The sequence below is a fragment of the Trachurus trachurus genome (assembly GCF_905171665.1).
Source record: "Trachurus trachurus genome assembly, chromosome: 3".
Classification (NCBI taxonomy): domain Eukaryota; kingdom Metazoa; phylum Chordata; class Actinopteri; order Carangiformes; family Carangidae; genus Trachurus; species Trachurus trachurus.
In genome coordinates, this window is record NC_139893.1 from 22000143 (window position 1) to 22027905 (window position 27763).

The 27763-nt window shown below is 41.5% G+C and overlaps 1 protein-coding gene across 4 annotated transcripts in view; it reads left to right on the forward strand.

Annotated features, from left to right (window-relative positions):
• The first annotated feature begins 3450 nt into the window (after nt 1-3450).
• The window catches only part of akap13 (A-kinase anchoring protein 13), a 94832-nt gene continuing 70519 nt past the window's right edge, over nt 3451-27763 (forward strand). For all 4 annotated transcript variants that reach the window (XM_083999935.1, XM_083999936.1, XM_083999937.1 and 1 more), the window contains exons 1-3: nt 3451-3584; nt 14910-14953; nt 24722-24875. In XM_083999935.1, the coding sequence (XP_083856061.1) occupies nt 14921-14953; nt 24722-24875 (187 nt within the window). In that variant the 5' untranslated portion in view covers nt 3451-3584; nt 14910-14920. The remainder of the gene's footprint in view (nt 3585-14909; nt 14954-24721; nt 24876-27763) is intronic.

Sequence of the window (27763 nt, forward strand, 5' to 3'; positions counted from 1 at the left end):
GCCTGTTAATCTGAGTCACTGCCTTTTGAATGTAGGGGTTTATTGTCCATAAAGTATTATATTCTGCAGGGAAGAAGGAAACCTGTTGTGACTCTTTCCTGTAACCTCTTCAAGGTGTGTCAGATTTAGCCTATAGTATAACTTTAACTACTTTGATAATTTTTAACTTTTATGTGTCTGTGGAAATCTGTCTGAGCTTCACTGAAACTCTGCCACATTTTGATCCACACCATGATAATCACAATGATTCCTAGTAAGATCATGTTTTTTAAAAATCACAATTCATTGATTTTAAGGACAACATAACGTTATTGTACTTACACCACACACATAAACAGAGCAATGCTTTCAGTTCCTTTTTTTTGCCACCTTCCTGCAGATGTTTAAATCTTTGCCACAAAATAAGACAGACACTTGTTCACAGTGCATCCTTTATTAACCTAAGTTTGGTTTCATTTTCACACAATAATTTAAATGAGCATTTAATTTGTAGTGGGTTTACTTTTTAATGCTAACAAAGTAAATGCTGCTATCTTTTATAAGTAACCCATACTGTCTTTATCATTGGGGAATATAGCCTATGCTTATTCAATCTCTGGCTGCAATTACGATGAGAGGGTCCACAATCCTTTCATATCTGTTCATTAACTATAAGGCCACAACCAACAAGCAGTTGTTTGACTGATTATATTTTGTTTGTTTGAAGGAGCCAGTGTTAGCATTAACAACAGCTGTGTACTCACCAGTCTAGACAACATTGGAGTACAGCATCAAACTTCTTGCCAAGAGCTGACTCCAGAGGTGGTCAACAACGTCAATGATAACTCTTGTCTCTATCATGTATTTACCTCTACTTGTCACTTTTTGATAGGGACTGGCCTCCAATCTGTCCTGAACACATGGTAGTGCTGCTCACAGGGCGTATTATAACCTCCTGCACTCTAAACACAACAATTGCCAAAGCTCTTGTCAAGTGACAATCACCACCATCCACTTCCAGCAAGAAACTCTGTTCGGCAAAAAACACCTAGAGATAGCCTCTATATCTGTACGGTTCAGAAGCTCAAATGACTGTTTTATGAGGTGTTATGTGCCAGACCTTTTTGTTTTTTGTCTGGTAGCTGTTGCCAAGCGACCATTTGTGACCATGGGGAGTAAGTGCCCAGAGCCAGGCATTTGTCCAACACATACCTCCCAGAAAATTGGAAATGGGGGCATTTCCCCATCTTCAGTCTTAATGCTAAGATAAGCGATGCTAAACCTAAGCTGTAGCATCAATCTTCTCAGACAGAAAGCGAATAAGCTTATTTACCAAATTTTGCTGTGGGCTAACATGTTGTCAGGTTGGGTATCATTTCAGATCAATCATTGGATATAGTGATTTGTAACAACAAGCTACATATGCAAATACATATCACAATAAGTTATCAGTGCCTCTCTTGATACAGCTGATGCTATTAACCAGAGTGAGCGAGTGCAACAATAGACCAAACTGCATTTTTTGTTGTTATATTGCCAACACTCCACAAAACAGTAAACATTCATCTACAATTACATTTTTCTTCATAAGGCTGAGACTGTCAGGAGGGAACGTCTACACTATGCCTCCACTAAACAAAAGCTTATTAGTCTGCGCTTGACGTGTCTCCCTGAAAACCTTAGGCTCACTTGTGAGGCCGTCCCAGGCAGAAATATGTACAAGAGACAAATGAAAGAGGAGTTGGCCTCCCGTTTAGAGTACTGTAAATTACCATGAGGATTCTGCTGGCTCCATGTTGAACCCAGGCAATTTCTCATCTTCACAAACCCCCTAATTTAATGATGATGGAGGATACACGCAGTGTCAGCCTTGTAATTACACAGTATTTAGTGTTGAATGGAAGCATTAGAGGAAGTCTTACAGGTATGAGTGCATGATGTAGTGCTGTCTCAGGGATGGGTTTTGTATGCCTGGGAGGGTGACTGCTGAATTCCCTCCTGATATTTACAATAAAGCCTTGACTTAGTTTTTGTTAAGACAGGAATTGCTGGAATCCTCTCAGCATGCCAAACAGCAGCCACACACTCCCTGTTCCAAAACAGCAGCCATCTCTGCAGCTCGTCCAAACTCTATGGCCTGGAGTAGTAGTTTTCTTTTCTTCTGGAAATTATCAAACTGTGCCTCTGGTGATCCAAAGCTTTCCTAATGTAATGTGTAAATGCTGCGCGCATCAAAGGAAATTGACAGCATTTGACATTTTTCAGCAAATTTTGAAAAAGGGACAGAAAAAAACTGCAGTAATATTAATTTCTGTTTGGAAGACATTTTCAGACTCCCTAACCACCAGGGCTCCTCCATCCTGTTGCTATGAAAAGAACACAGGATAATTTTTTTTTACAAACTCCTGTGGTATTTCAAACATTTTAAGATAACAATAGGAAAGAGTTGACAAAACAATGTCAGTAAAACACCCAGTATGTAAATCTGTTCAAATTAACCCCACCATTTAAGCACTGCTTACATTCATCTTAATGAGTACTTAGTTTTTATGCTAAGTAAGCTAAGATGCTGATTAAGGCAGCAGGTAAAGATTGGCTCTGGTACAGATTAATTTGCTAAATTGTTTCTTAAGATTAAGGGATTAAGAGATTTTAGTCTATAAAACATAAAAAACGGTCCAAGGTGACTTCATCAAATGCTTTGTTTTGTCTGACCACTTGTCGCAACCACAACAGGTTCTGTTTACTATTATGTAAGTGCAAGATCAAGATCAACCATTACAATTTTTACCTAAAGGATTACTTTACCGCTTATTGGTGTCTCATGCCACATGCAGTGTGTGATTTAGGGATTCTGTGTTTGCCTCTTTTTTAGATGTGATGCACGTGTAAAAACATGGGGAGGGTCTGATACCAAACCAGAATTATCTTTTTTTTGTGACATTATGCTTGAAAAGTTACCCAATGAATTGTCATAGGGTCATCAAAGCTTTTGCAAATGATTTTTATGAAAATTGATTTATCGTTGACTAATTGTGGACAATCAATTTGTACATTAATTTAAAAAAAAAAATTCAGGACAGTTTTTTTCTTAGTGGTTTTAGCCTATAGTGTGGTGTTGCAGTTTTTACTGCAAACATGGCAACCATTCCCAATATCCCATGAGCTTCCCCATCATTCAGTAGTTGGGATTGAGCAGCTGTTTCATTGACAATTCCATCAGCACCAAAACATTATCGTTGGCCACAGGAGATAGTTGTAACGTGAATCTCCCCATGCTACGGTCTGCTACATGTCCTAGAAGATGGTCAAAGAGCAAGGACAGGATACCTGGAGTTGCACCATTGCAGTTGCAGCAGACACCTGACCTGTGGCCTGCAAGCTCCGCCTCTCCCCTCTGACATCAAGGCTTTGATCTGCCTACTGTCTGTGTTAGCACAAAGCCATATTTAGCTCAGTGTAATCAGTGCAGTGAGAGCTCACATGCCCGCTCCGAGGATACCTGTCTAGTATAAACACACCTGCTCTCTCTGATGGGCTCAAGATGAATTTAATGTGCACTTGAAGGGGTCCGCTTGCTGCCATTGTCATCAAATAGACTGTGGGTAAGGTTTTTCATTAATGCCTTCATGTGCGGTTTGTTAGCTGGGGTCGTTGCTGACAAAGTTGGCCTGTAGTTTGAGGTGACAAGAGTTCAAACAGTTAAATAATCATAGCTTTTAGTTTGTAAGGTGGTGATGTTAATGAAAGGAAAGCATTATGTATGAAGTTGCACACTGAGGTTGAACTGTTTTCTTCCTTGTTTTTGTTTTGATGATATTCCTCAGGGCAAAGTCTGAGTGTGATGCAACTACTGGGCTTAGCAACGTCTGCCTCAGTGATAATACTTAAAGGATTCAATAACAACACCTGAGACATCTGTTAAATTAAGTTGTAATTGGGCTCTGTTTAATGCAATATTACATGCAATATTTTATCCCTGTAGCAGATGTACTCAATATGAGATGTGGGACTTGAATGTAAGACATTGAAATAAAAGCAGACACTTTATGATGATACACTGCATTAGAGCACATTGTTCTCACTTTTGACAGGGTGTTTCAAAGCAAGTCTTCCACACTGACATAGTATGGAGTGTGAACAAATGCAAAATCAAAGTAGCAGTCCAGTCACAAAGTATCCCAAGGACCAAAATTGCTGGGGCCTACATTTCCCATTATGCAACTGTGTCAGAACAGTCTTAATTCAGTAATCCATAGGTGGGCGACTTCAGAATCTATCCAGATTGCAATTATTAATCTCAGTTATAACTTAACCCATTCATCCATTCTGTGTTGGGTACATAGATGGCTCCTGTGGGCTGAGCTCCTTGTTACATAAACAGGACATCAGTGGGGGAAGTGAGCAATTCATGCACATCACTTTCAATTCTGTTCCTCAAACCACTGCAGTGGTCTTAGTGTCACATGTCTCAGAGTCACTTTTGAAGCGATTCTTATGAAACGGAGTAGATTGACTATTATGTGTCATCTGGTTGTAGTATAACTCATTGGAAAGACCCTGGAGAAGTCACCATTGTGCTGCAGGGTAAATACACACTTACTTGTGTGTATTTTGTGGGGCATTTGGAGTTTCTGATTGACCAGACTTGCATTTCCCAGCCTCACTTAGAAGAGCTACAATTCAAGTATGAGTATTACACAACTACTCACCACAAAACCACTATGTGGTCACCAACAAAGTTGTGGACATACCTATATACATAGCTTTATTCCTCCTGCTGTATTACTAGAGACTAGTGTGATGACGTTGATTTGTTAAGGGAAGTGATGTGGCTTAACTATACACATCAGCTCTTACTGCAGTCGGGGAGTAATATTAATCTGATCAGGTCTGCTGTGAGACTGAGGTTAGCATTGCTCAGGCTAAACCTCTTACTTCCCAGATGGGACTAACAGCCACTTTCCTTTTCTAAAACCCTGTTGTCATCCTGTCTCTCTGCGTTTTCTTTGCTCCTGAGCTGTTTTGTCTTCTTTTCAATGTTAGTCTGTTATTTCACAATTGTTTGGTCAATGAGCAAGAGCAGCAGGATAGCTGAAAATCAAATGTTATATTGATCATTTCGAAAGAGCCTGTAACAGTGTTCTCTCTCACCAAATAAGGTAAAATCCACATTACCCATCTAGTTCTTGCACATCACCATTCTGTCACAGATCAGTTGCGAAGTGCAGCTGCAATCAAACAACTCAGATCAGCCCTGTTGATAAAGCAATATGTTAAACACAGGCAAAAGTATAAAGTGGATCTGATATGCCACTGCAGCTATCTGGGCCATCCTGAATCTTTAAATATTAACATTTCATCAGATAGCCATAACACCCTTAAATCTTCATGTGAAATATCAGCCCATGCCTATGTTTCTCAAGAAGAGCCCATCATTTTGTGAAATCCGCTTATTCACTTCACTATCTTGTCATGAGAACATTGATACCGATAGTATTTCCGTCGGGTACGAAGCTGCCACCAGGCAAGGTTAGCTTAGGGAAACTGCTAGTTTAGCAATGTTAACAGAACAAGCCACCTGCAGTTCTATAGGTTAGAAAGTAGCAGGGGTGTCTCATTTGTTTGATCAATGCAAAAAACCTATTTGAATAGTTTAGCATATACCTCGTCATTTTATTTATTTATTTATTTATTTAAAAGGGACAATACACATTAATGAAAATTTGTACGTGTGCACAAATGTAAATGCGTCAGAGTTAGCAACTTGCTAATTTGCATCCGTAGTCCCTTGGCAGGTAACACACAAACAGACATAAATACACAAGAATTATACAGTGGTTCACAATCATATATCATAATCAAAGTACAAGCTGCTGTTTTCACACCTTATTTTTTGTCTGATCTCAGCTTAATATTTTTTTTCCCTCCTATTTCCAATCTCGCTGTGATGATAACATGATACCCTGAGTTATCCAGCTGCTGGTCAAAGCATCATATTTGCTGGACAGATGTGCAAATGGTATCAAACTTCTAATCTAATGTTCTGCCCCCTCAAAAAAGGTGGGCTGTTCCTTTAAAGTGACTACAGAGCACCTCATGGTGGTGGAAACGGGGGGAGGGGATGGCATCAAACCTGGGGAGGAGCGCTGATCAAGGCTCAGGCCCTGATTACAGGCCGGCCCCCAGTGTGTGCCTCACAATAAGATAATGCTATCTGGGCCCACAGGTATTTGGTTTCAGTGGAGAGGGTAATAACTGTCACCAAACACTGAAGGGACCTTTCATCCCTCGGCCTCGTGTTGTCAGCCAGCGTTTGTGTACCGTTCCAGCACAGAGGCAGCTTTTGTGTGGGCTGGTGAGGTCGCGTCACCACGAAAGCCTCATATCTGTCCATAGAGACAATACCTTGGTTTGATTAAATCAAACAGCCGTGACTATCTAAACGGTAGTCAACATGGTGTGTCCAAGTTACTGTGGTGGCGTTGTTAAGAATGTGACGTAGGCCGGACTAATTTAGCTGTGCCCCAGAAGAGTGGTGCTGATAGTGAACCGTAAAAAGAATCAGATGAGGGTTCAACACAAAGCAGACGCACTTTGTCTCTCCGGAGTTTTTGTGCTGTGGGTGAGTGCAGGCGCTGTACGTCATGTTCTAGTGGTCTGTCAGTAACTAGTGGTTGACCAGGGGAGAAAACATGAGACGTTAAACAAATATCTGAGTTAAAGATCAAACCACTCTGAGCCACAAAGAACCTCAGTCCTCCCCCGGTGTCCCACATTTGAAGACTTTGATAGCCAACCTAATGTATTCATAGAGAGCCTATGTGCCAACTTGTCATGAGTTTGACAGGTTTAGTCATCAAGAGTTTTAAAAGTCTTGCATTACGACTGTAATGTTATTCACATTTTAAATTAAATATGTGGATATTTGGCCTAAAATGTCCAGATTCATTCTGTCTTTTATTTTACCCAAACTTTAGAATGGGAACTTTTATTCAGTGTGCAGCCCTAGCTCAAGCACTTACAGTTCTCATAAAAAGTGTAAGGTATGACCTAGACAGGTGGATAATAACAGAATAAGAGCTGGTTAAGAGGAGTAAGGGTGAGGATCAGAGGACTGTTGGACATTTCATATGATCCTGTCTCTCACTTGGATTTAAACCATTTAAATCAGCCTGAAAGCTTTCCCTGGCACACTTATCTACCATGTGGTGGCAGAGGTTTTTATCCAAAGCTCCTTAGAGTGCCGTGAGGTCTTACATCTAAAGCAATAGTGGCTCAAATTGACATTGAAACACAACAAACATTTGAAAGACTTGCATGGTCCCATGGTGGAGGTGCTCTCAAGACAAAGTGATGTTTTATTATATGAATGACTGAACTGGTAAAATCTAAAAATAGACCAAAACTGGCTCAAAAATATCCCAGGTATGTAGTTTATGTATGAGGGAAAGGGGAATACATGGGGTACAAACTCAGTCCTATTGCTCCCAGAGACTTAAGACTCTGTTGTCATCATGGAGTCCTGGTGTTGGTTGACACCTCAGATCTATTGGGCTTCAGCGCGCTCTTTACAGATGTCTCCATTTCCTCGACTACAGCTCTATATGCACTGCCAAATTTCAATAAACTCCACCAAGGAACAGCCGCAGGTAACTGTTGTCCCTATAACATGGGTCTCCCTGCCATTCTTCAAGTTAATTAATGGCCAATCGGAGGTCTGTGGCCTAGAAAGACTGAAGTATGAAGCTTTGAGGTGATGAAACACTAATGTTGATTGCCAGTGTACTTTACACTGTGTCCAAGTGATATTACCTATTTTATTTCATGATTCTACAGGCTAGACATTTGACCAGATTTCTCCGGCTTACACTTTGTGTGGGGGATTATTTGTCTAGAAGAGGTTGGATAAATCCTATAGTCTTTTTCAGCAGCAGATGTGAAGATTAAAACCTAGGAGTTGTTGAGATAAAGCGTTATTATTTGATCTTTTTTTTTATACCTTGTCGAGAACTGGATGGCACTTACTGGTGTGTGGCTCCTATAAGCTCCTGTCTGCTGACTTTCATTTGCGATGCAACACTGATACCATGGTTGGTTGCCAGAGTTCATTGTTCTCTGAAGGACAAACTCATCTTAAGACACATGGTGTGGCATAAAAGTAGATCAATCAATCAATCAATCAAATTTTATTTATATAGCACCTTTCAAAGCAAACAGATGCCGTTCAAAGTGCTTTACATTTTGACTGAACAAATAGGAGGTAAAACAAGAAAAGCAAGGAGACTAAAGCACGAAGATTAAAAACAACAAGAAAAAATAACAGCCTCAAACAACAATACAATTTTACAAAACAAAATAGATACAACTATTAATATTAAGCATCACTGGAAGCATTTCAATCAGGTGCACCATTTCACAGATTCTTGGTTTACAGTTGTTCAGTAAAGATGGACTGAACATATGTCGTTCTGAACTTAATTTCCCCGTAATGATGCCAGTTCAGTGATAAGATTAGCTAGCAGATGACCAAACTAAGGTGTGATAATGACTTGAAGAGCATTGCTGCACTGGGAACAACACGTAGACCATGGTTGTACTGTAGGGTGGAGTGAGGTTGGCACTGTTTGGATCATGGAGCCATAATGACTTTGTCTCTTGAAGCATTTTCCCAGGAGCTATACTCGAACCTTGACCTGCACCTAACATGTGCGTTTGTTTGAGTAGTTTGAAGAGTTGTGGCCTTTGGACAGGACGACTCAGATGTTCCTGCAGGAAGCGTCTGAGGGAGTGGTACTGACAGAAGAGATTATGTTGATGCCATCATGGGCCTCTAGTCACCTCTGATCTACCCACTGTCTAGTGCTCCTACCACCACTTCTTTAGGTTTGAATGTGATCTGTAGTGAATTCTCTTTGAAGTGAAGGATTTCAAAAAAGGTTCTCCAAGCTCCAATTAAAACTGTATGAACAAAACAACCGCATATTTCCACAAGTCTGGCTTTGCAATAGTTTTATAAGGAAATAAATATATTAAACATATATTTTAGATGCCAGATACACACAATGCATTTTGGCAAGTAACTCTGAATGTAAACATAACTTTTTCTGTTTACAAGAAGACTCTGCATGGTACCTTTAAGTTGTGTCAGAATGCACTCAGGCCTGTTAAAAAGGCACCTGATTCAGTGATCACAGTCAAGATGCTCCTGTGGCTTGTATTGGACCCAAACTGGTGTTTACTTGACTGTGACATTTACCGTTGTTGAATGCACCTCTCTCCACAGGGAGCCACTGAATCGTGTGTGATGGCAAGCTGGTTAGGATCTCTTTTTTCCCGAGAGAGAACTCGTCACAGACAAAAGCAGCACATTTCCAGACAGAGCTGTGAGAAAATTGTCTGATATTGATTAATGAAATGTAGTCATAGACAGTCCTTTGCATGTGGCTCTGTTGGGGAATCCTCAACCTTAGCTGATCATGGGGAAGGGTGTGGGAGACAGTCCGATTAATGAGTTGCGAAGCTAATCCTATTCATCCTCCCACTCACGCTGCAGTCACATGGCTATTATGGCTTATTTTGATAGCCAGGGGACCTGTGGAAGCCATAACAGGTCCATTCACATCCCTGACTCGGCGCATTACCACTCCTATCCCAGCATTGAGGGGCTTTTGTCTCTTGATTTATTGGTCCATTTGTGACGGCTGTGCACTTGAACGTGGCTGATGTCGTGCTTCTTTGTGGCCCTCCTGCAGCAGAGGAAGAAAATTCAGTTTTAGTAGCAGTTCAAAGGCAGTTTCTGCCGTAATGAAGACTCTGAGGAGCTCAGCTGTAGGCTGGCTGCACCCAGTGTTTTAGGTGGAGTTAATGGGTTGTGCAATCTCTATAAGCAAGTGTCGGGTAGCTGTAGGTTGAGCTTAGAGAATGTGATTTCTCAAGGTGCTTCTGTAACCAGCGAAGGAAACGGAGATACAAGGTCTTTTACTGAATTAAATAGTTTTTTTCTTGTTTCGTTAATTGCAAAGATATAAGCATGTTTGATGGTGTGAGTTGCTACAGAGTTTGGGCCAATTATTTCCTGATGTTGAGATTCACTCTGGCCCATTCCTCACTAAAGTTAACCAAAGGTCTAATGTAACATTGGCATGTGTTTAATGTAAACAAAACTGGACTTTCATTGTGGGATTATGTGTTTTTTTTTTTCTTTTTTTCTTTCATTGCTTGAGAAAAGGTATAAGATTTTTACCATTATATGACTTGTACACTGTAACTTGACCTACAAGCACAAGCCTTTTCCACAGCACCAAAATATCTTGTTGCAGTAAATTGCCTGGGACTTGTTTACCTCTGAGAAAATACTTCAGCCCTTTTGTGATACAGGAATCATTGTATTCAGTGCAACCATTTCTGCAGTTTTCGGTATCAGGAATTGTAGATATAAATGACCTACAGATGTAGCTATTTCAGAATTCCCCATGAGGGCTCTCTAAATTATTGCTGCTGGCCAAGAGAAGGCGTATGGCCAGATGAACTGTCACACCCACTCTACTGTAGGGTCATGAGGCCGACCAGAGAAAATGGACTCAAGGCCGTCTGTGGGATAGATATTAAACCTGCATCAAGGGATATGTTTTATGATATGAAAGAAGTCACTCCTGGGAGTGAACATCTCCTGCCCTCATGAACACACTCACAGAATTAACATCTCTGTGGTTGTAGCCCCTTTTAGCCCATTGTTTTTGTTTGGTTTGATTTACTGTCTGGTTGAACTCCTCCTCCCTCTCTACGCCCCCTATATACATCTGTGGGCTGATGGTAACAGCAAAACATAAACCAAAATAGACTACAGGCTGATAAGGAAACAGCATGATATATATGCAGTCAGGAGCTCCTAGATAACAAAATAAAACTTAAAAATATCCGTCCTTCATTCATCAGGTTTTGAGAAACACTATAGACAATATTTACTAACACATTAGCCTGAAAGGCTTGACTAGCTAAAGGTTGGGGTGTGTTGTGTTGTGTTGTGAGATCCCTTTGCAGTCTTTCTGTCCCGTAGTGTTTAGAAAAACAGATTAATTGTGTGTGTCTGTTATCAGCCGTTTGAATGTGTCTGCTGAATATATTATAGAAAAAATAGAAATGCAGTATCATCTTCATTTTCTTATGTTTTGTCTACTAATGGCACTGAATAATTTATTTTTTATCGATAATATTTTGTTAATTGTCCATTACACATATAAGTAGCAGGAAAACATCTGAAAACACCTGATCAACTACAAGCTTTACTTTTAGATTACAAACTACTCAGGTGGGATGATGTTGCATAGTAGGTTCACTAAAGAGGAAGTTCTGGAAGTATGTTGTAATCTTACACCCCCTCGTGAATTCTGAGTAACCAGTGGAGCAGTATCATCCACTGATGATGAAGTACACTGAATCAGTTTCCTTTAAGCAAGTGTGACTCAAACCGCAGAAACAGAAGTGACCATGTGAAAGTGAGGAAGGGGAGAAGGTGAGGAATGGGTGGCTTGTTCTGAAAAGGCTGATGGTTAAGGCCCACGTGTTTCTCACTAAAGTATGACTAAGCTTGACTTTCTCACTTGACTTGCATTACAATCTCAAACGAATTGGCAAAAAAAAGCTAAATTAAACTATTGTTTTGCCATTTGAAAATGGTGCCAGATCTACAAACCATGCTGTGCATAGAGTAATGAAACCTTATTGTCTGTTTATGACACTTAATCACTGATTGAGCTAAAGAACAGATAACAACACAGGACATCAACAAAAGATTTTTTTCATGAAGAGAAATTATTTCAAACTTTTCAGATATTTTTGGGTGCACTGCATTTGCAAAATCAATGTCCTTAACAGCTGCTGACATGCCCTTGAGGTAAGGAAGGAACATCACAGTTGCAGCCGGAGCTCTAGTGTGCAGCTGCCAGGTGTGAATATGTAGATGCTGACAAGCAGGGTGGAGCTGATAAAAGCTGAGGGAGAAGAAGAATACATCTTATCAAGTCTGTTGTCAACGTTGAAAACTGTGAATTTAGCAATGCACCTACTTCTCAAAAAATATTATCTTATTGTGCAATGGCTCCGGTCGTTGAGGGGCCATTAAGATGTCACATCGCAGTAAGTGAAATGTCATAAGTCCAACGCCTGCAACAGTTGACAGCAGTGTTGACCGGAGCACCAGAGAGAACGACCACAGCCGGCAGAAGATAAATGTCAAAAACGTCAACATATAGAAGAACCAGTGAGCCAGTTGGGGACATTATGTGAGAGTCTTATCAGTCAAAGTCTTGCATGTGTTGAGGAAGCTGGTCCCTGGCCCAGTGCACTTAAGGCAAGAGGATTAGACCTCAGAGTATTATTAGAGCAACTGATTATCCCCTTACCTGATCCGCCTAATTCTAGCTCGAGCCTATTTATTTAGCAGAAAAGTGGAAAAATGTTTGGATTGGGCTTCAGAAAGTGAATTGGCCCCACTGCACTTCAGTGCTCTGTCGAGCCCAACATTGACTCTTTTGGTGTACTCTGCTGAACCCATTAGGTCCTGGCCTTTTGTCTCCGCCTCCTCCGCCGTGGGGTGCATGTGATTAATGCACTGCTGACCACTGAGGCCAACAGCAAGGACTTGTTTTAGTGCCAGGGAACAGCAAACAAAAGAAAATTGTCTCTCCAAACAACTGAGGAGAATACGGGCCCTCAAAGCTGACCATTCCCTTGACTCGTTGATGAATGCAAGCAGGCCAATATCTCCTCAAGAAAGTATAACAAAAAGGTTTCCAATCCATTTGTCCTCAAGTCTATAGCTGTATTGCGTTTGTTTGGATGTAATTACACACCCACTGCTTCTGACCTTGTGCCCAGAAAATGGCTTTGAGGCCTGTGTCCCAGACAGGGAGTGGGGACTCAAACGTGAACATGAGCCGGTAAATCCTGCTAACTGATCTTCCCGGCATAAACCCAAGCTGAAGAGGCAAAGTAGTGTGTTATTGTTTTGCTCATTGAAGAGTTAATGGGTGACTTGAGAAGGCAGGAGCCTCGGAGCTCACGAAAAGTTTGTTATAATTACTGCGGCATCTTTGTCTAAACAAGCAGAGATGGAGAGCTGGCAGTTTTGGTTGGATGATGTGTGTGTGTGCTCCTGTGTGATCCTGTGTGTCTGTATTTCATACTCATGCTCTATCAACCTCCCACAGAGTGTTGGGCTTCCAGGGTCAAGCTTAATGTCACCTTGTGAGCAGCAGAGTGTTGGAAATAGTTGCCTTTTGTTTTCAAGAGGAATTTATTTACTGAAGCAATTTCACCTAGATAAATCAATTCTAAAGTTTTAGAAGTCTGACTAAACTTATCACTACTTTGATCCATCCATCCATCCTAATTTGGTGGCAGGCCCACGACAGCTAGCCTAGCACAAAAACTCTAAACAAGATATATGGTGTTAGTTACAGACCTTGGTTGGTGGATTTTGTTATTTTAAATAAAGCTAGGCTAGCTGTTTCCCATTATACTAAGATATCTCACCGGCCGCTGACAGCCATGTAGTATTTAAAGAAATTCAAGGTGCTGCTTGTTTTGCTGCATTTCACGCATGTTATGCATTATAGGTGGTAGAGCCTGAGGGCTATCCTTGTAGTCACACCAGATAAACATCCTACATTAGCGTCATGTGATGTGTTTATTTGTGTTTATAGTTGGAGCAGTTTGTTTCCAAGTGAAACCAGATACAGACAGTGTAAAGCTCTTGTGCTATAAAATGAGCTGAATGGACGTGCGTGTGTGGGAGATGTCTGTGCCATTATACCTGATATCTCAGTCTCTGAGTCACAAGTTGGAGGTTGGAATGAAGGGTTTTTCACACTCGGCTGCTCGTAATTATGGTTCAACCAATATGGTGTGAATGTAGCATTAGTGCAGCAGGTATCCAGCTAAATCAGCTCCTCAAGTGGCCTTTTTAGTGTTGGGTGGTGCAGCAAAATTTCCTCTCTTTTTATCGATCTTCTCTAAACCCAACTCTTGGCACCTGGGGCCGTGTAATCAGCTTCCTCAGAACATTGACATCATTCATTACCCCATGAGCTTGTTGTGGCTGATTTGATTTGCTTATTAAGACAGGCAGTGAACGTCAATGGAAGATGTGCTTGTGGTCTTCAGGTGAATTTAAGTCGGATATTCAGAGTTGATCACTGTCAGTCAGCACAAATCACTCATGCTATGATTTAAATAACCTGTGTCTACTCTGGGCTGCTCTCCGTCTGCCAATTAAAATGTGTTTCATAATCTTTGTAGCCTACAGGTGAGCCAAGTAGACAAATCACAGACAGACCTATCTGAGATCCCTAAAATGAACCAATATACAGATTATTGACAGTGGCTGTCAGGTCTTTTAGCCATTTGTTTTGGTGTGCACCACCATCTGAGGTATTTATCCAGCTGTTTAACAGCCAAATGCTCCACTGTGTTTACCACCACAAGCTAGCTGCTTACTATTGTCTGCCTGTCATGTGGTATGGGCAACCAGTGCACGGTTGGTTTACCTGAGTATTGGCTCAAATTACTCTGTAACATGAGATGTGTTTCTCGTAGTGTGAACCTGCAAGATAATAATTACCAGCTGCAGCAGGTAGCTGGTTTCAGGGAAAACCCTTCCATCTACCTACCTACACCTAGGCTACTCGGCACCAAACAACAGTCAGTTGCTTGTTCTCGTAGGAGTTGCTGGAGGGCAAAACAGAGCTAAAACGCTAATAAAAATTAGACTTCCAGCTGCTGTTTTGCTAACATATTAGCTATATCGACTTGCACTACTTTTTTTTTTATTAATGTTGCTTCAAGTCGTGACCTCTGCTTTTGTAGAGGACTACACTGTATTAACATACCAGCTAACCGAAACCTTTCATTGGTTCTTCTCTTCACAGTGTCCAGGGACATGAAACTCAATCCACAGCAAGCTCCACTCTATGTAAGTATCACTATATTCACACTTGTACCACTTGTACAGTGTAAGCAGGTGTTTTCACCCAGTGATTAAACCTCAGTTCAGGACTGAGGGCAGAGGGTCCATTTGCTGCACCTGGGTGGGGCAATTATTAGCACATAGAGTTTGATAACCTCATGTAATTCCTAGAATAGCTCCCCTGACTTCAAAGTAGGGCTGTCACAGAATCCCATTTTCACTACTCAATTATCACAGCCCAAATAATTCATTTTAATACATTTTTCCTTCTTCTATAGCACCTCATCACAACAGAAGTTATCCCGAGGCACTTCTCATATAGAGCAGGTCTAGACCGTGCTCACAGAGACTCAGCAATTCCCACTGTGAAGCTTCCACCATATTACAGCAATAGAGGAATTTAAATAAGAATAATATCAGTGAAATTCATCTTTTGTTTATTATCTGGTTTGTCCTTTTATTGTCAAATTAATTTGGTACGACTGCACAGAGGCAAACAAAGTAACAGTTATTCTCAATAGATAGCGAAAACAACAAGAAGGTGAACTGACAACATACAGTATATGTATTATTAACACATTATTTCATTTTTAGATCATAACAGCTATTGTCAGTACTGGTATATTGCAACAACCCTACCTCAAAGCTAAGAACAGGTCCAATTAACTGGAATAACTGAAAACAACTGTGTGGGTGAGTGGGCCAGATAGAGGAGAACACAACATCAGACTGCATGCAAATCGACTGTTTAATGTTTGCTGACGAGCAAATATGCATAACAGCCTGCGCTCTTTTTACTGTCCTCCACTGTGTATTTTAGTGGTCATGTTTTACATGGTATTAATTAAATGAAATAAGAACCACTTGATGGTCTGGTGATTTTACAAAAATAGATCCAGATAATTTAAGAAATGACTAACATGTGACAAAAGCAAGACTTCCGACATGACAGTGTGCAGCATGATGGATTCATCCATTCATATGATTTGTTTCTTTCATCAGGTTTGGGTTGGAAACAGCAAAGAGCAACATAACATGCATTCTGTTTAAAGAATAGGTGCTGATCCACTTAGGGGCCTTGTAATTTAGATAAGTATTCAGAAAAGGACAAATTGATGCCTAGTTTTCTAGGACATGTGCCATTTGTCCTAATCAATAGGTGAGCAGGTAATTACTGCAAAGAGCGTGGTGCCGCCTTGCTGCTGAGAGGATGCGAATCCTCTGTTCCTCTTGTTAACAGTGAGCTGAAACACTTTGATTACGCTGCTTGTTTGCGTGTGTAAAAGAACATGCTGTACTTCAAAGCTAAGTTTGTGTATGTACAGTCTCTTCTGGCGTATTGGCTGTTTGACAAAGAAATGAAAAGCCTTCATTGTGCAGTGACAAGGATTTTAGATGAGAGATGAGCAACAAGATAAACTTTGGATGTGGTGGATTAATTTCTCAAACCTCAACCAAATTTTTATGCCTCTTTTTAAACATGAGCATGACTTGTGCCTAATCATTCTGAGATACTTTTTTTTTAAAATCCTTGTTGTGACCACAAACATAGAGTAAACATGGTAAGTGTGTTATTTGCCCTCAGGTGTTGGGGAGCTATTAGCTTTCCCTGATCTGCTGGGAGACTTGTTTTTTTCCAGAGTGACTCGAATCTAATTCATGTTGTCCCCTCAGTTGATTGTGTTGGGTATTCCTTCAGAGGGAGACACCTGGGTGGTCTGCTACTCAGCGGAGCCACATGAGGTGGTTGATGTGGAGGAGGTGCAGCTTGTTGCAGAGGCCCTCTCACGTTGCTGAACTACCCACTGGGTCATGCAGAATGTGGCAAACAAGCTGCAGAGGTTAAAATCTCCAGCCTCGGGCAACATCCACACTAACACACTTCTGTTTTCTAATAAAATGTATTGGTGTGTTGTAAAGCTTTAGTCTGGACAGACAGACACAGGGACTGAAAACACACAGTATGTTTACATGCACAGCTTAATCGAGCTATGCTCAAAATTCGATTTTGGCGTCTAATCGGACTTCTGTCCCTGTCCCAGTTTATGCAACTGAGAAAATTGAATAACTGACGGGAACGTGTCCTTCTCCTCAACACCAGGGGGCGTTAATGCGTCATTTCAGTGGGTTAATACGGCCCCTTTTCCGGTTGACCTATTAGCCAGTCAGCCAACCAGCAAGATGGTTAATTGTACAGCTTTGTTCATGTCGTACGTAATGTGCGTGTTACTTATTGGGCAGATAAGGTGCACGCCATCCCTCGTGGTCATAGTGATTTCGAGAGGCAGGCAAGAACGCCCTAACGCTACAACAATAGCTTCTGCGACCGGCTTTCTTGGATGTTTTTGTTCCAGGGTCTTAAGCCAGCGCGGGGGAGGTGGAGCATGCGCGCATAAGAGAGAAAGCCCCGAAATAAGCGACATTTTTAAAACCCTACATTACTAAAAACACGAGATGGCCAGAAAAAAGAGAGAGTAAGTCAGTAAAAAAGTGTAATAAATACGCGATCGCAGGATTACGCGACGATCGAAACAGCAATCTTTTTCCTTTTTTTTTCTTCTTAGAAAGCGTCTATGTGGCCGGAAAAAAATAACAAGAGCAGTAAAAAAAACAACAACAACAAAAAAACAACGTTGCACAACGACCGCGCGATGATCGAAACTGTTGCACGTCGCCATAAGAGCCCGGTGGGTTCCTGTCTGCAGTGGAGACACGGCCACCGAGAGGGCCGAGTGAGAGGACGGTTCCTGTAGAAGTTCCTACCCCCTCCTTTTACCAGGAACTCCTGCAGTGGAAATGCAGCTAATAATTTGGTTTTCTCAAGTGTCATGTAAACATACTGACTGGTCTTCTTGCTTTGTGGCTCATATTCCTTCACGATCCCTCTTACCCTCAATTGTGAATAAAGCCCCAAGATGACTGGGTTATCTGTCAAGAATATAACAAGTTCATCCAGGAACACGCTGTGGCCTCAAGTAGTTTCTTGTCCTCTCTCTTTTTCATTCATTCATGTTCTATACCGCTTAACCTGCACTAGGGTCACGGGTGAGCTGGAGCCTACCTCAGCTGACTTTGGACGAGAGGCGGGGTACACCCTGGACAGGTCGCCAGTTTATCGCAGGGCTAACATATGTAGACAGACACCATTCACACTCTCATTCACACCTATGGGCAATTTTAGAGTCAATTTAAGAGAACATGGAGAACATGCAAACTCCACACAGAAGGACCCCAGCCAGCCGGCCGGCTCGAACCCAGAACCCTCTTACTGTGAGGCGACAGTGTTAACCATTGCACCACCCTTATTTCTTTTTTTTCTTCTAATTTTAATGTTAGATGCCGCTTGGTTTTTTGAGGCACTGATTTAGTTTTAAATACAGTTTTAGGTCCTGAAGTGTCCCGACTTTGGTTTGGTATAGAGCTTGATTTCACTGATAAGTATTTACTAAGATAGGTGTGTATATGTGTGTTTGTGTGTGAGAGAGGGATGGGGACATATCTGAGAGGGTGTCTGAGTGGTCACACTGGTCCCCTATCACTAGCAGGTGAGGAAGGCACACAGGAAATTAGATAACCGTGTGTGTGTGTGTGTGTCTCCAAAGGCTAGACTGGCTCTCACATTAATCAACCAGACAACTTTATCTGTGATTTACAGACTCTTCAGTGGAACCGGGCGGGCAGTCATGGCTCATTAGACATCAGATTTGAGACACTTATCACAGCAGCTAACAGTGAGATAGCTCATAGGTGTTAAGTAGTCAGCCTGTAATTATGTGTCTCAAAAACACACATTTAGGGAATGCTGCCACCCAGAGCGACTGAGGACAACGGCCCCAGTTTGTTGTCTAAAATTCCTAGCTCACTTACTTAGAAACAAGCCAGAGGTGAGAAGGTGCTCACCCAAAATCACTTTCACCAAAGAAGGACTTCTAATGAGGAGGTGACAGGTAAAGAAACAAAGTAAAGGCCGACTCTGTTTCTGTTATTTGAGGAAGATTCCTAAAGTAACTAAGAGCCTCTTTCACGGCATGTATCACCTAAACAAGCATGTAGGGGTTCCGTCTCTACACACAGGACATGTGATGAAACCTGTGACCTCTCTGCTGTGTGGTGATCTCCAACTGTACTGCAGCACGGATAAAGGATGCATGATATACCAACGGCCTTTGTGAGTTTTAAATGGTAAGATTTGTGTAGTTGATTTAGGGAGTTCTCTGGCAATTTCAGATTTCATGGCTATGTGGGAACAGAAGCTGATTTCATGTCTCTCTGCTCTCCTCAACTCGCCAACACGCTGCAAAGATTTCCATTAATTGTCTTCTAAACTGTCTAGTGGAAACAGTGTTTGCAGAAATGTTTGTGGGCAGACCTTGTCAATGTTTGCAATGTTCTGCCTCCAAGAAAAACCTTCACTCACCAGTGAAAATCTGCAGGAACTGGGAACCTTTGGAGAAGCTCTGTGTGTTTCCACCACAGGGGCCACGGACCCCCCAGCAAGGGTCATCCTGCTTGAGGGATCAATTGGCCATGGATGCATTACTGAAAATATCTAAATGATTAAGTGCTCCCACTTTTTTTAAATTTCATTTTATTCCATTATTAAAAATCTTAAGGTTTAAAGAAGAAGCAGAAGACAGCATATTGCAGATTGAAGAAGAATGAAGGCCCAGCCTGTACTGAGTATTTTTTTTGAATGGAGATGTGATGACTAAAAAAATCTCCTGAAAGTTAAGCAAAATTGAACAGTACTCAGATGATGAAACAGTGCTGCAGGGAGAAGCATTAAAGATGAAAACAAGCAGGACAAGACAACAACAGAAGCATGTACAGCTTGTTGTAGCTAATTCCTCTAACCTTGCAGCGTTGTGGAAAATGCAGCAATGAACTATGAACGAACCTTTTAGTTACGAGGGCAAAAAGTTCAGGACACTTGTTGTCGAAATGTGACTAATGTGGGAAATAAAACTCTAGCTGCTCTTACAAATGATCTTCTTCTGACATCGTCCATGTTACCGACACAGAGAGTACAGGAGGTAGGATACAAACCTCTATTGACATATATGTATCCCTGTAAATTGAGTGATTTTTACTATATTCACATGTGTGCTCAGTTGGACCCTCATTGACTAATATACTATGGAGCTGGTCCAACTGTTTCAGACATTTACATTCACATACACGTCCACTGGCTCATGTCTAGAAAAGTTCAGAGTTGCTGTTCATGTGTGAAAGCACGTTCACACTATCAGACAAATGCAGCCATAAACCTTTAACTTTATGACTGCTCAGCTCCTTACAGAACATTGCAGTTGATGTATTGTCAATACCGTGTTTTTAATGCTATTCCAGCAGTTTCTGTACCTCAGGACTCAGGAGTAAAAGGTCCAAGTCTGAACTGCAGTCAAGTAACTGATGAGCAAATAGTCCTGTGCATGGCTCGTGGATTTGTTGACAGGTAGCTGTGGCACTGAAATGCAGTAAGAAACAAATCATCAATGAGATGAATATTAATTAGTATTACGCTGAAAATGTTTGATCTAAAGCCATCCTTAAAGTCAGAATTCATTATATAACAATAATATTATGGAGGTAACAAGGCCTTAAACCGACCACAGCATTACCTGGATAGTTGAACCGTGTAGAGTCACAGGATGTGAGGAAGGGCCTACACTCACGCATGCATATTTAAAAAGAGGGGGTTGGGTTCGTAGCCTCCAGCTGTTCTTTAGATGTTGCTCAAAAGCTGCCTATTCGCTGTTGAAGTTCCATGATTAGCAGGTCAATACCCCAGTAGGTCACTTTTAAGTACTTATTACCAGCAGAGAGCATAGTCATACTGAAAGAAGTGGCTGAAAGAAATCCATTTGAGTAAGTCACACAGCTTTACAAAACACCAATCAAGTCACTTCCCTGAGTTAAGGTGGACTCTGGACTGTTTTGCATTTGACTTATTGTTGTTATTAAGACACTTATTATCAGTAGTAGTAGTTTGTGCATTGGCCTGTTTGCGTGCTTTGCAAAGGTCGCTACGCGCAGCTGTGTTTCCTGCTGGTTCCAACAGATGTTTCACATCTCTGTTTCTCTACCTCCACCCCCTGCTACCACATGTGTCTCCAACGAGGCTGACAATAACCTTATTCAGTCAATTTTTTCCTCTACTCTCCACTTGCTTCTCTATTGAAACAAATTTCAGTTTACACATTACAGATTGATTACACACAATCTTAACAATAGAGGTAAAAAGCAATAGGAGGAGAATGAAAATGTATTATGTAGTCATCAATTTGTGAATTGTATTAGGCTATTCCTGTAATCTGGTTCCAGGTGTTTTTTTTGTTTTTTTTCAGTTGTTTATAATGGTATTCGGGAAATATTAATTTAGACAAAATAAGAGACCGCTGTGTTGCTTTCACAAATCATTTGAGAAGCCATTGTGTCACAATGCAGCAGGTTGGTATTGTGGCTGAGGCGATTTGCCACCTACCTTCAATAGTGGAGAGAAAACCATTTCTCCTCTTGCCTTCACCTTTTCTTTGTAGTGAAGAGGTGGAACTTATTTTGTACTAATGTGTGTTCATTTTCACATGGAGTGCAACTCACAAATCTGCGGAGGTACCAATCCATTCACTAGCCACAAACCTTAATTTCCAATCTGGGCTTTGGATAAGAGATGAGTTTTTAATGGAGAGAATGTCATGCCTGCTGGCTTCCACCCATTTACAACTCATTTACGCCAGTGCCTCTGCTCTGCTTGTTAAGGCTGAAGACTCTCCCTGCATAGTAAAGCTCTGCATCCCCCGTGCTGCAAGTTGGTGTATTCAGTCCTGGCTCACAGAGTGTTCCTGCAGGCTGTTTCTCTTCCTGTGGCCTCTGGGCTATGTGGTCGTCTTTGAACTCATTTCCCTCCCCTCACATTGCTCTGCAGCAGCAGTGGCTTGCCAAAGTGAGAGATCCCAAGGTTGCTGGTTAGCCTCATTGCTGTCAACCTGCTGATCCCCCCCCCCCCCTGTATGGAACAAGGCCTTGAGTCTTGAGTCTACCACTTTGTAAGAAGAGGAAGAAGCACCTTTAACCCTGACTGTTAAACTCTCCTCGACATGAGCCTTCACTGGTCGCCAAGTCAGGCTGTTCATGTTGGACCAGTCTGGTGAAAAGATTGCAACACTGGTCAGATTAAGTGGGATGAAATGTCCCATTATCCCTCCTCGGTGTCAACAATCTGCAGTCCCACAGTGGAAAGCAGCTAATTTTGAACAATATCCCTATTTTTGTGCCGCTTCTCCTCCTCCTCACTCTGTCCTCAGATGACACCACATCATACCCCACGACACTCAGCCACAACACAACCAATTGTCACAAAAAGACTGCACAATAAACTGTGCACAATTGTGCTTGCACAATGGATGATAAGCACGTTGAAAAGACATTTAATATTGTTTAGTAAGAAAAATTATACAGTAACCAAGAAAAAGTATGCAGACAGAAATTGATTTTAAGTAGATTCTGGTTCTTAAACTCCCTGATCCCTGCCGCTTAATTTCTACACCTATTTTCAGTGCAGTGCCAGTTTTCTGTTCTCATATAACACATATCAGGTTACAATGAAAAAGGTACCACTCAAAATTGAAACATTTTGTGTCTTCAGATGCTGTTAGACAAATGTACACTTCTCTTTTCTAGCCAGTCACCACTGGTTCTGTCAGCTGAATGTGGGTATAGAGTACACAGAGTTTTAATAAAGCTAACATTGGCTTTTTGAATTGGTTGAAAAGGCTTCAGCCGACCTTTTTTAATGCACCCAACGGACTTGTTGTATCCTGTAAAAGGGGTCTTGAATGTGAATTTGATGGCTGTCTGCTGCAAAATATTGTGTCAAAATATAGAGCTTAAAGTTGTCTAAGGCCAATGTCGAGTGGTCAGTGCCCACATGAAAAGAAGAGTCATGTGCTTAAATGAGGGTGTGGGGGCGAAACATGTAGCCCTGAAATAAGTATGACAAGATCAGACTTATTTCTGACTTGTTTCCCTGCTTGGATACTTGTTCAGTTTTTAGGGGAGACCGGGGTAAGTTTGGCCACTCTTCATATTCAGGATCACTACATCAAAACAATTATATTTTAGGTGCTAACTAATTTCAGGATGTTTTGAATCCCTACAAATAAACAGAATGAGTGTAAACATAACTGTTTTGATAATGTAGCCTGTCCAAAAAAAGTGGTCTCATGGCTCAACTCCCCACATGCATGGAGTAAGTTGAGCCACCCCCCTCCTTCCCTTCCATCCATCCCCCACCTCCCCCTTTACTCAGTACTCCACCTGTCCAGGTTGCAGGTGAATACAAACAGCTGGGACTTCCTGCTGCTGAGCCACTAACTCAATGAGGTTTGGGGAGTTTTGCTTGGCTCACCATAACCAGCTTTGCCTGTTCTCTGGAACATACTTACTGTAATCATAAAAATGCAGAATCCTGATTTAATATTAATAATTATGAAATATACAACCAAAATACACTCATGGCACAGGTGGCTCAACTTACCCCATAGCATATTGACTTTGTTGGTCCCCACAGCTAAAATGGTGCACTTTCATGCTAGGTTTACTACCTCATGTTGTAGCTTATAGATACCACAACCGACGTATAAAACACATTTATGATTATCTCTTTTGGTCTAAACACAATTCTCATGAAACGTGTGATAGACTGAATTCACGACACGTTCGAGAGTGAAAAATGTTTTTTTGGCCATACGCTAAATTTTTCTTATGGTTTCCTAGCAACAACGGGTGGTTCAACTTGCCCCTATGCTCAACTTACCCAAGTCTCCCCTAATTGGAGCTGTAACGTTGCATTTAATACATGCGAACTGTCACATCTTTGGGCCTTTGCTCCAGACTTGTACATATTGCTGTGGAAATCAATTAGGTGATAACCATTAGTGGTGTGTGTATCTCAGGTGAAAGACGCCACCCATATGAAGTAGGACTTAGGAAAAGAGCAGTGGCCTTGATTAATGTCCCATGGAAGCACGAGGCTTAAAAAGCTGGAGTACAAAAAAAAAAAAAAGTGCCAATAGAGAAGAGTTGTTGTTAATTATGTTGCCTCCTTTTTGTAAAAGTCCACATCTGGCATCAGACTCTGACTTAAATGCATCTTAAATGAACAACTCTGATAGGCTTTTACTTTTCTGATCATGTTTGATTTAATCTGTGGCTAAATAGATCAACTGACACAGCTATGCTGAGACAGTTAGTCACAGATGTTCTCAATTTCTCTTGTTTTACACACACTCCTTGTCGCACTCGTCTGTCCTTGTGTCAGGGATCCATCAACAACCTTGACCATTCTTTTCATTCACTCCTTTGTGATGCTCCTCTGACTAGCTCCTGATGTAGATTTAATAAATTACACCCAAATACATTCTCATTTCATTTGCAGTCATCTAGAGGTGTCTGTTTCTAAACGGATCAGCCAAGCTGCAGTTTAGCAATTGTGAACAGGGTCTTTGTTCCTCTTCATTAGGACTTGAGATTAAACAATTGTGCTTGTTTTACAGAACCAGACACAGTTTTCTTCAAATTAGCCCAGTTACTCTTTTGTAGCTGCAGAGGTTCAACAAATAGCACAACTCAGATGTATGACAGCTGATCATTCCCCCTGTTTTAATATGATGTCATAATGATGTATGCAAATTCACTTTGATATCTCTCTTAAGTATCTTGTTCTCTTTTTTTCTTCCTTTCTTATTTCCTCTGGCTGTCGGCCTATCTCTGCAGGGGCGGTGTGTTATCTGGGTGCAGCTCGCTGATGAAGAGCTGGCTGGGGATGAGGAGGGCGTGGACTACTTCCTGCTGTTCGCTGGCAGCACACAAAGGCACCTGACCAGCACCCTAAGGAGCAGTCATGACACCTTGCAGGCAGTGTGTCCCGGTAAGCCACCCCACTCACAATGCCTTGTGCTGTCTTTGTCACTTCCAATGGACCTGAGGGAAGGCAGCTCCACCTACAGTATTTAATACAAGCTAAATCTATTTTTAATTTCTGCCACCCTGTTTGTTTGTGCTAAGTGACAGGACAATCTCTTTACCTAGATTACTCTGGGTACATGAAAACATGAAGCTTAGGTTCTCTGCATGCAGCTGTACTCCCCCATATTTAAAAAAAAAAATGACAAAGAAGTGAAAAATCTCCCTTAGTGGTCTATCCTCTGCAGCTGCATCGTGAGCCATAGCCCAAGATTAACATTAACATTAGGGGTGCCAAAAGCATGCTCAAACATCACGTACTGTAAAACAATAATTGTTTTTAAGAGAGGGATGTTATTCTGACCTGGCATCAATCAGAGAGCATGGGACAGCCAAGAGTTATTATAGCCATAGAAGAAAATCAAAGTAATAAATGATTAATTATCCACCACCACTGTCCTCGTTTTTAAAACTAATGTTGTGTTTTGGAGAGAGAGAGAAATCACCTCACTTTAGGTTTTATAGAGCCTGGCTCATTTATCACTCCACTTGGAGCACATCCCACTTACTCTCACAGAAGTGAGTATATTTAAGCATTGCTGTGAATCAGAGATACTTTCTCTGAAGTGAATGAGCCACAACCGGCAGCACGGAGATCAGGGGTCAAAGGTCACTCTACACGAAAAAATAGGAGGTAAAAAATGCAGAGTACTTTTACTTAAAACATAGATGGCTACCACACATTTGGAAAGACATAACATATGAGGTGAAGGGACAAATTAGAAAAACATTGCGTAACTCATTGTTTTCCTCAAGTCTTGGCCTTCTCCGTGAGGAAAAAAGAAGGTAGAACATGATAAACTCTGTTATCTTGTTAAGAGCTCGACTTAATTACAGCCGTCTGCATGGGGGGGTGAAGAGGTGTTACTCTACTAACAGATTAGTTCTGCTTCACCACTTCCTCCATCAGGACAAACAGAGCTCCATAGGAACGGTCCCGTGACTGACCCCAAGGTCGCAGGATAGAGTTCTCAGGTGGCCTGACAAATCACTGCAGAGACACACTGAGTTAGTGCTTCAGCTTTGACTGAGGTGCCTTTGAGCCAAGCCTTTATGTTAATGAGCTGACTGTTTGACACATGGTCAATGATTGGACGGTGTGGTAGAGAAATGGGTTTGATACCGTAGAAATCAGATGCACAGGACGCATAGAAGTGACGAGATAATTTCTTTTGAGAGAGTACAGTGACAATGAGTCGTGCATCCAACAGCATTTCACTTGGCTTTTTGCGAGGAGGCAGATTAACGGAGAAGGCTTTGGTAACGAGGAGCAGGAAGTCTGTCAGCACTGCATTACAGTGCAGCCAGTAGAGCTGTGTTTTGACACCGGCCACAATCCTCTTTGTTCTCTCTTTGTTTTTTTGTGAGAACTGAAAACTCGTTCTGCCTGAACTTTCGTTTAGTTGATAACATGTAGTGTTGTTAATTTGTTTGTAGGGGAAGTTTTGATTTGTGACTGCTGAATGGTCATCAGTGGGATGAACTGAGTGAAATAATATTATGATTTATTTGTATTAATTAGATCTGGATTTGAGTCAGCAATGCAAGTCTGTAGCTGATTATTGTTAAAGCAGATATCAGCTTCACGGCCGTTTCGGCTAATGCTGCGTTCAAGGCAGGCTTTTGAAACCGTAAGTTACAGCTTCAAGTCACAACTACGACTTGGTAGCGTTCCAGGTAACCCGTAGCTCGTGTTTTTACCATCCTGTTGTCTGTGAAAGTTCCCTATAACGGCCACTCGTAACTTCCGACCCGTGAACTCGTACCAGATCGAACTGGTATGACTTCACAGGAAGGAAAAACACAAAGTACGAGTTTCTTTGAACGCACCATGAGTTAGCAGCCCCCGCCCTTGTCAGGCATCAATTGGTCCTCGTGCTACGTCACCACATTCACGCGCATCCCTTGGCTGCACACACAGCCCTTCATGCCGTTCTCTCTCCTCATTGGATAACACTTGTATCCCACAAGGAAAATTTTCTCCTCGGGTTACAGCAGAGCAGAGTGACGGAGAGACTCGTGTTTAGGCTGAAATACTTCATGTAAGTGATTGCTGACGGAAAATAGGACTATTTAGGACTTATATTAACAAAAACATTCCACTGATATCTGCTTTAAGGATTGTTTCTTGTTTTACAAATTTGTTGTGACATCAAGTGAAAGAGTATGATGTTTTTTTTTCTTTGTTTATTTCATGAGGGTTTTGGATTGTGACTGTGTGTGACTGTTTCATCTCCTCTCCTGCATAAACCTGCCAAAGGCACAGAAGTTATTCAAACAACACAACATCAGAGACATCTATCTACATCCATGAGCTAACAGCTCCATTCACACCTGGCACTAACTTAGTCTTTGTTGTCAGCTCGAGGTACGTCAGACTATAACTGGCGTTGAAATGCATCTCAAGTGACCACTGGTGATTGGATCCCATTTCTGTGCTCTTAATGCAAATAAGCGTGATGTCTCTTTTCAAAGACCATGAGTGACGTTGGCATTATTACCATCACCTGTACTCATTACCCGGCATCTGTTTTGAAATGACCTCATAAATCGCTCTGTTGCGATTATGAATCTTCCAGTTTCTGTTGGACCAATCAGACGGTGTGTATTGTGTGCTCAGTCAGCCCACAGGAATGTATTTACCTTGTAATTGTTGTTGGTCTCCTTTACCTTCTTCGTTTTGTTGACCCATTTTCAAATAACACAACTGGCACATGAATACATGCAAAGGACATGAGTTGAGTAGTTGGTTGTTCGGTGTGACACATCCGTGTACATACTGCTAAGAGAAAG